Raw genomic sequence first — 9703 nt, 5'->3', positions numbered from 1 at the left:
TTCCTGTGGTTTGAGATATATGAATAGGCATCCAAGATTGGGCATTATGAGGGTTTGTGCGTGTGCCTGGATGGTTGAGTCTGAGTTGCCTGCGTGAGAGTTGAGTGTATACTGTATTTGAGTGTGTAAGTGAGGAACTACACTGCGCCAGCTCAGCACAGGCCAACCAAGCAGCCCAAAGCCCTGGAAGCTGTGGTTTGGTGAAGGGGAAATGCCTTAATTCACTGTGGCTGACGGCTAATGATGCGAGGGACCATTGGGACCATATTAAATAATTATTAAAACAGGAGTATGTGTGTGTGGGTGTGAGAGAGAGAGAGAGAGAGAGAGAGAGAGAGAGAAAGAAGAGCGAGAGAGAGAGAAGTGGTTTTAATGGTGAATTAGAAATCTCCATCAATCACGTAAACCGCTAACTGTGACACTAAAAATAATCTTTTACAGGTGTTGCTAAGTATTACTTTAAGTATAACTTTCTCTATCCTTTGCTGTTGACAGAGCAGAATGCCACCTTGAGACGGAGAGACTGAGAGCGTGTGTGTTGTGTTAACTTGTTGGCGTGTTATCGTTGCATGTCCGGCACACACCCAGTGCTGGGGTGACCCGTGTTGCGTGTAGCAGTGTACATTCTGAATGTATGCTGTAAGCCATTTACACAGCTGGGCTTTTAAAGTGAGGTGACTCAATGAGAGGACGTCCCTGGCCTGGGGTCTGTCCCGGAGCCCACACCCTCCCTGGCTGGCTACGCCGGACTCGGCAGCGCTCACGCATGCTGACAACAAAGTGTATCAGCTCCCCTGAGTGCCAATCAGGCACACGTTTAAAAAACGTACAAAAGTGTCAGAGCTAGTTAAAACTGTTTCCTAAAAAAAGCGATAAAGTGGCTCAGCACACTGAAATAGAGTCATTTTCACGGTACAGAGAAAGCACATGCCTGTCTAGTCAGTTATGGGTAGTTTAGAGCCAAAACTTCAGAAATGTGATTACTGAGAAAGATGAAGGTGAACCCAAACTGAACAGTAGAGTAAATATTGGAGCGAGGACAAAGCTATGAAAAGCATTCACCAGCTTTCCTCCTATACAGGTCTGTCATGAATAAAGGTCATTTGAAGCTGTATGCCCTCAGCCTTTTACTCTTCCTCTCCTCTCTCTCTATCTCTCTATTTTCTATCTCTCACACACACTTTGAAAGACCTATGGTGAAATCAGATACTCTCTAGTCATAATATTTAGCCTTAAATCTAAAATCCAAACCAGCCCATGAAAACAGGCCTCTCAGGAGGCAGTCCCCATCTTACTAAGTCTGACTGATGTACCTTGGCATGGTAGTTGACAAACTAACTTTTAAGGGTAATTTAAAAAAAAAAGGTCTCAGAGAACTTAAATTAGAAAAGAAATCCACAATGAACGAATGGGATTTGAAAGGCAATAGTCAATAGTAGTTGATAGCTATCACTTACTTCTCTCTCTCTCTCTCTCTCTCTCTCTCTCTCATGTGAAGGGCAATGAATCAACATATTATCTACTGTATTGAATCAAGCCTGGGCCCGGCTCATATTTGATGCTATCACATGAGACCGAGGGAGAACCTTAACAATGAACCCTATTGACAGACGCAACACGTGGCAGATGGCACTGACAATGCAAAGACAAACGCCCACTTTATGTCCAGATGAGTGACACAGATAATTTGATATATGGTAACACGGTCACAATGTGCCATGAGGGAAAGTCGACCTGGGGAGAGGGAAAATGGCCTCAGTATAATTACATTAGCCATCAGACGTCAGCTCAGAGAAGGTTGAGTGAAAGTGATTCTTGACAGCAATGGCAGTATGACTTTCGCTGAAGCCTCATGCTGTATCACAGAGAAGTCTCAGATGACATAACACAGCTTTCTTTCCATGATCCTTTTATATGTCTAAATCGAAATGTTCTCCCTAGCTGACGTGACCCATGTTTGTTTTGATATGCTGTCTGCTGTAAGCATCATCCTTGCAAAAGAAACTGACCAAGTCCAGACTGTCTCTTGTCTTTCTTTCTCTCTCTCTCACTCTCTCACACACACGCTCCATTCTTCCCTGCCAGCTTACTGCAGCCTTGGTCGCAGTGAAGAGAGAGGCCCTTGACTTTGCGAGTCTCTGTGGTCAAATCCATCTGTGTCACAGCCTGTCAAAAATAGTCACAATGCAGCAGCTCCCACAGTAATTACACAGTGCAGTGGAGGAACCAGTGTCACCTCCCTCTCTCCTGCCAGGACACTCCAACAATGATCTTTCCAGGATTGAATCTAAACTTTCAGCTCCCTACAGACGGCTCCTCTTTCACTTGGACTCTGTCGGTTTGCAAACATTTAACTCTGACTACTCAGAGATTCATTCATTATGGCCCAAGCTGATAGCCTCCTACTGTCTTGTGCCAAATTATGGCAAAGGTTTATCAGCTCAAATAAAACACAACAACTCCACTGGGGCAACAGAACTGGGGCAATTGCTGTGACTGCATAATTTGCTGAGCAAATTGAATTATGACGGAGTGTTTATCTTTCCATAAATCTGACACCGCCTGCTAATGTTGTGATTATTTGCACTACAGCCCCGGATTGTTGCTGACAGCGATAGAATAGACTAAGACTGTATGATTTCAATAAGAAAAACTGATTAGATAAGAGAAGTGGTGTTGAAACAACCAGGGCACAACATTTCAACAGCCAACAACTGAAAACAGGTCTAATGAGAAGTATACCCTAAAAGAAAACGACACATTGTGCAGGCAATTAAAACTAAAGTCTGACCAAACTACATTTTGATCATTGATTGCCATTATTTTGTGGTCTGAGTGCCTATAGGTGGGGATGCTTCCAGATCAGAGTGAGAGGAGGACCCAGTGCACTTTGAACCTATTCTGTTGTTGACTTACTCATTCTTTAGATAACACATGGTTGACATATTAGCTGCCGCCTGGTCCATCATCCACAGCTTGAGCACCTGAACATTAGCTTGTTGCACAGCTGTTTAACAGAGAGGGACACTGGAATGTGACACTCCTGGGTATTAGCTGGATAACAGCACCCAGTTTATGTAAACATGGTTATTGTGCTCGTCTCCTGCGTGCATGCAATGTGGAGGTGCACCACTCAAGAAGACAAATGTGCTGCTGCTTTAGGTGAAGCAACATTCACAAGATAAAGTGACATCACACTAATTCTTTTATCACATTTGACAAATAGATGTCTTTTGACTGGAGTCCCCATGATGGGTCCTAGAGACCAGTGGTATGCAATATCTGATTAATTTCCCCCGCTAATGAATTGGATCACTTGAAAACAGCCACAGAAACTACAAACCACAAATGTGTGAAAACATGAAGTGCATCCTTAATGAAAGCCACTATAATATTCCTGTTCTCTATAGACTTCTGTTGTGTCTGTGGTTGCCAATAGTTATATTATTGTGACCTTATCATACGTTATGGTATCATTTATCTTATATGGTGTAATTACAATTTTCTCCTAATATTCCTATTGGGGCTCAGTGGTACACAATAGTGACTTTAGTGACCTTATCTCCTTTGGCATCACTATAATATCCCTGTAATATTCTTATAGGGACTTGTTTTGCTGTGATATTTGCATAGTATTCTTCTAAAATGTATTTTCGGATTACAATAGTTTCTTGTTCGTAAGGGGCGACAGAATAACAAAGCCTACCTAAATTGACAAAGCTCATGACCATATCTGCATCGTTCAAGAAGTTGTTGTCCTGAAGGCTGGCTATCGGGGGCCCCTGGGTGGTGAAGACGGGCTTGTAGGGGTAGGAGTATCTGTCCTCGTCCCCCTCTGTGGACATGGCATTGTACAGGTCCAACATGAACATCGGGGCAGCGTTGTGCTTTCCGTGGAGGTGGGGTCGCGGCCGGTGCGGCAGCCCGAGGATCGACAGGATCTCCCGCTGCATCTCCCTTCGCTCCTGGCTCTTCAGCCGACGGTGGATGAAACTGGAATGGACCTCGTTGTCCAAAGTAAAGTTCGTAAAGACGGTATCCGCCAGGACGCAGTAGCCCCATACCAGGAGCAACGCAGGAGCGCGTCTATCCAAAACTGGTGCCATGGTAAACGCCGTGCGTAATTGCGCCCAAATCTCTTCGCCGAAACTTTGGAAAATGGATATTGAACTTTTAGCAACTGGTGTGTTCAATATCCAAAATCAGTGACGGACCCTCATGTTGAGGGAAGTGCCCCCGAATGAAGCATCAATTTACCTCGAATGTCCTTTTATTGATATCTGAGTGGATTTCGGTCGCGGACCTCCGTCCACATCCACAAGCTCCAGCCAACAGCTACGAACAGTCGAGTGCAGCCCGCAACTGCTGTCGGGAGGCTGCGAGGAGACGCGTTTCACTGGGAGCGAAACTAACAAGTTACGAGGAGGCGCTGTGTGCTGGGAGGAGCAGGAGAGAGAGAGAGAGAGAGAGAGAGAGAGAGAGAGAGAGAGAGAGAGAGAGAGCGAGAGAGAAAGAGAAAAAGTGCTTGTTAAGGAGATTGTGTGTGTGTGTGTGTGTGTGTGTGTGTGTGTGTGTGTGTGTGTGTGCGCGCGCGCGCGCGCGCGTGTGCATGAGAGAGAGAAAGTGTGAGTTTGTCTCATGGAGATAGAGCTAAATTGGCCTTTGTTACCATTTGGAGAACAGCTTGAGGCTAGATGTGCAAATACAAACGGGATTATGACAGGATTTGTATCATGACACTTCCGTTTATGATAAAGCACACTTTGCTATTCATTTCCCACAATTCATATGTCCAGGTGCAGTGCCCTCTATATACCTGTATAGCTTGTGTGGATTCAATAATGACAGATGTGCCAACTGTGACAATAGTTCTTTCAGTGCTAGTGTGCTTATGGAAAATAACAGACTGTTCATATCAGAGGGTAATTATTTGCCTCTCAGGAGGTAAATCATAGGGCAATTATTTGCCTCTGTGTGGGTGAATACTTGAATACTGAGGGAGAGGTTGCAACATGCAGTAGCAATGTTGCCACTATAATAGTTTCCCAGTGATCTGCAGGTGCACTCAGAGTACCTTTGTCTTTGGCTGTCAAATGTAAAGTCAGTTGTCATTTGATGTCAAAGAGGCAGTATTGCAGCATCTATAAACAAATGCCCCTCCACTCTGCATTTGTCAAGATATCCATGTTCTGTGCGTGTGAGTTCTGAGAGCCTCCAGCTTCCTGTCCCGGGCGTTGGAGCAGGAAGTTTGTGACAAAGGCAGCGGTGCACAGACAGAGAGCAGGCTGGGAAGGAGGGGTGCAGATGTTTGGCAGCTGCTTCATCCCTCCATCTGCCCCCCTGGCCCCAGCACCTCTTAAACACCACACTTTAATGGAACGCTCCTGACCCTCTTGTGCGCTCTGCTCTCACTGACACAGGCGGAGGGATTTCAGATGGCCCTTCCACCGTTAATGACTGCTTTATGTAGAGAGAGAGAGCTCCTCCTCACTGAGGAACGGTAAGACTTTTTAGCTTCACAGAGAGACCAGGTTTAAAGGCTCTGTAGAAGAGATGTTTTAGGACTACAGCTTGCAAGGTGATTTTATGACAAAGTGAGACTTCAATGGCACAGCAAGAGAGGCTGCCAGGCGGCTCGAGATCCTGAGCCGTGATTGCAAGCAGAGGGAGGGAAGGCAGGAGGCAGAGCGTGTCTTGGGGTCTTCCAGGCTAAGCTCACCTCCCTGCCCATTTAATGTTACTGTTCTTGTCTTCAAAGGAGTTCCACTCCCCTTTTTCCAATGACAATTCGATGTGGTTTGCCTGAAAGCCTACGTAGCCTGCCACTACTCATTCTGTATATCTAACAGATACTCTATTGCTTTTAAATGGCCTTTCAGCAGTAGCCTGTAACATATAAACACTGCTATCCGGTGCCTCAGATAGAATCAGCTAATGGCCGCAGGTGTTTACATTACAGCAGTTTCCGACGGAGGACATGAAAGGGTCTTGGTTTCAGTTATAACCATACATCTCTCTCTCTCTCTCTCTCTCTCTCTCTCTCACTCTTGTTCTCTTGCTCCTCTTGCTGTAGGGCTTCAGAGGTCTAAGCCCCCGTTGCTCCTCCATCAACCCCCCAGCCCTGGGCTCAGTTGGTGCCCAGAGAGGGGCTGACAATCCGGGGCAGGACAATAGGAACAGACCCCCCTTTGTTTGGGCCTCCATGGCCCTGGTGACAGTCACAGTAAACACTGGGCACAGGCTGAGGCCAGGCTGGGTGAGCTTCACTGAGGGGCCTTTGACCAGGGGAACTAAAGCAGAACAAACAGTGTTTGAACCTTCCGTCTGCATCTACTACCTCTCTCTCTCTCTCTCTCTCTCTCTCTCGCTCTCTCTCTCTCCCTCCCTCTCTCTCTCTCTCTCTCGCTCTCTCTCTCTCCCTCCCTCTCTCTCTCTCGCTCTCTCTCTCTCTCTCTCTCTCTCACACACACACATATTTATAGAACATTAAACACATTTTCGGGCAATTATCTCACACAAAACCTAACATTTTGGCCAATGTACACACACAACCACTCCAACACACAAACACGCTCAGATAAACAGTAACACAGGCTCTACACCACCTGCACCATTACACAATGCACATTGGGCGGTAAGCTATTAAAATAAAATAAGGTAATAGTAATGCCTGCCTGGCCATTAACAGTATCAGGTGCATGAAATGTGCTGTGGGTGGGAGAGAGTGGACACACATCTGCCAGCAGGGCCGATCCTGACTGAGTAGAACAATCATGGGTGGAAGTTTGCTTCTTGCTATACTCTATTTCTCTGTTAAGGCGGGTTTTACTCTTAAATTTTGTTTAGCTCAAACTCGCCCTTTGCCCCCAAGCATTTGGAGTGCACACACACACACACACACATACACACACACACACCCCACTCTGATCTTAGTCTGCCTGCACAAATACACACCTCCCCACTCCTACAGGTCGGAGCATGACACCAGGCTCCAAAGAAGACCACACAGCAGCGCAGCGAAGCACCCCAGGAAACTCTCTCACACCCCCACCAACACAAGGAAAGATTCACACCCTCCATCCGCACGTAGGATTACATATCTCCCTTTCTCTTCCTCTTTTTTCTCCACGGTAAATGTTCATGCTCTTTCCATCCGCCTGGTTATCTCTATTTAAGAGCTCAAAGCAGAGGGTCAGAGGTCAGATTAATATTTATTTCATGTGTTGCCTCGGAGAGCAGCGGGCAGCACTCCTTTGAAGGCTTGCGGATGCAGGGGAAGGAGGGAGGGAGGGGGGCGATGTCTAGCCAAGCAGGGCCACAGAGGGTACAGTAAAACCTTTTTTCAGGGTAAACTGACCCTCAAATGAAGCAGTGCGGGGTCGGGGTGCAAGGACAGGAGAGGGTGGAGGCACATTTTTTTTTCTCTCCCCCCCGCCTGTCTGCCTGCCCCATCCGCCCGTGTCTACATTTTCGGCATAGCCCCACTGTGCGCGCTGCACAACCCAGCGGCCTGTTAAAACAGCCTGACCAGGTGGGGCTGAGCGATTGCAAATGTTCCCCTTCTGGTGTCTGACACTTCCAGGGGCCTCATGAACATATGAGACACAGCTGTGAGACAGGCAGAAGAAAGGAGAGGGGGTGGGTATAAAACAGCTTCGAAATTGTTCCCTTTGTATATCCCGTTCTCTGCAGAGTTTCCACACTCGGAGCTCGGCGTTACTATAACAAAACGAGAGCGTCGCGACAAGCTCACGTGTCCGAGTGACACGCGCCGATTTTTCTGCTGAGGAATACATGATCGCCTTGTTTGAAAGGCCGCACCTGCGTTTCTCCTTTCTGTCACTCAGTGCCTACTTTCGCCTGTATCCTGTATATCCTCTCACCCCCCGTGTCTGTCTGCAGCAGGATGTGGCGCTCAGGAACACCAGAGTAGCTCGGGTCTGATTCATAGCTCTCAGCGGCCCGGCCAGACCCTGATCAGTTATGTTCGGTGTCGCTGACAGCCAGAGATACCGCTTTACTTAAGCTTCCCATAATGCCCGGCTGAGTAAGGCTTATCCGCTGCAGGATGTTATCACTCACTTACTCTGCCGCTCGTGTCATCGGCACAGAGGACAGGCTTGACACTGAGCTGCTCCCTTCACCCAGCCACATACTTATCAGCATCCATTATTGAGGTGTGAGGGCCTGATAAAGGTCCAGCCAGCTCCACGCGGCTCTAGGCAGAGGCCCCATTTAGATCCTTGTCTCTGCAGTGAGAGGCCTTGCCCCTTTGACTCTTGCTCTCATCACTCCGTAAGGCTGTGCTCGTCTGTCAATCAGGGGGAACCCTGGGTGATCAGTCAGCTCCTCTTTAAGAGATGCTGGTCTGAGGAGCCATTAGAGAGGAGGCGGCACAGCCAGACTGGCCCGGGCCAAAAGCTGATGAGAAACAGAGGAGCAGGAGAGCCCGAGGTAGGAAGGTAGGAGGGGGGGGCAGAGGAGCGGGAGGTGGATGTGCTGAACTATGTGGATGGTGGATTGTGAAGGGAGGGCAGCTCTGTTTTCTATTTGTGAGGATTAGGTTGACAGATCTGTATTTAGTTTCTTTGGGCCTCAAGCTGCAGCTAATCCCCCTCACCTGCAGTGGGTGCCCCCCTTCTCTTTCCTCTGACCCTGCGGCCCCCCTCTACCCTCTCTACTTCCCCCATGTTTCCCCCCTCTTGCCCAGCACAAACACTCGTCCCGAGACAAGCACATGACTCGTTGCACTCTGTCTCCTCAGGTTAGGGCCTCACACTCGACACAAATCTCTCCCAGGCCAAGGAAACAGCAGGGGTCTCAGCCTTTCTGGGACAGAAGAAAAAGGACCCCCACATCTTGCGGTCTTCCACAGATTATGATTTTTTTCAGCTTGGGTGAGGGGTTGTCCCTCATCACTTAGAGATAGCAATTACTCAGCAATTAAGAGCCATTACTACGGAAGCAGCTTGTCAAAGCCACTCAGGGGAAAGGGGGACCTTTGGTAAAGCTGCACATTAGGAAATATTCAGGGTCAGGTCAGGGGCACAGACCTCTTCTCTTTAGATCCTGGCTCCCACACACTCTGAACAGGCCTTCAGCACACTGTGAAAGAAAGACCGCAGTGCCTCCACAAACACACACAGCATGCCTGCCAGCAATTCTTGAAGGTGGGGACTCTGCATGACCTAATAGCTATAGAATCTAAACTGGTTTCTCTGTCGGTAACAACAGAGTGACATGATAAAAGAGAAATACAGAAGAAAGGGGGAGGACAGAGAGATCAACCATTACATGGTGAGGGGGGTGATTAGGAATTAAAGAAGTAAGCTGGGTTTCCTCAAGGGGTCATACTTAGCTAATGACATCTTTTTATGTTTGGAGCAGGAGATTAGCTTTAATCACTCTAGCTGATTGAGTGAAGGGAACCACATATGACAGTGTATGTGAAAAAATGAATGAGCAACATTTATAGCATCTCACAGAGCTCTACAAACAGATGTGTATTTAGTTTCTTTGGGCCTCAAACTGCAGCTAATTCCGCCCCTCCAAACATACACACACCTTTGGACAAGTAGCAGCAAGCTCATGTAAGGGTCTCATTACAGAGTGCCACTGAGGGTGCTAATGGGGATTTTGTCTAAACACCACGGGACTAGGCCTACTACCTTACGCCAATGAGGTGCTAACTGGCCCACACACA

The 9703-nt window shown here is 47.6% G+C and overlaps 1 protein-coding gene across 1 annotated transcript in view; it reads right to left on the bottom strand.

The window, feature by feature from the left end:
- Nucleotides 1-4396, bottom strand: part of bmp7b (bone morphogenetic protein 7b) — a 21563-nt gene extending 17167 nt beyond the window's left edge. The window contains exon 1 of the mRNA XM_071924526.2: nucleotides 3707-4396. Within this exon, the coding sequence (XP_071780627.1) occupies nucleotides 3707-4106 (400 nt within the window). The 5' untranslated portion in view covers nucleotides 4107-4396. The remainder of the gene's footprint in view (nucleotides 1-3706) is intronic.
- Nucleotides 4397-9703: the final 5307 nt, after the last annotated feature.

Source organism: Centroberyx gerrardi, chromosome 14 (assembly GCF_048128805.1).
Source record: "Centroberyx gerrardi isolate f3 chromosome 14, fCenGer3.hap1.cur.20231027, whole genome shotgun sequence".
Taxonomy (NCBI): domain Eukaryota; kingdom Metazoa; phylum Chordata; class Actinopteri; order Beryciformes; family Berycidae; genus Centroberyx; species Centroberyx gerrardi.
Note: the sequence above shows the minus strand (reverse complement) of the source record. Positions and strands in the feature narration are given on the sequence as shown.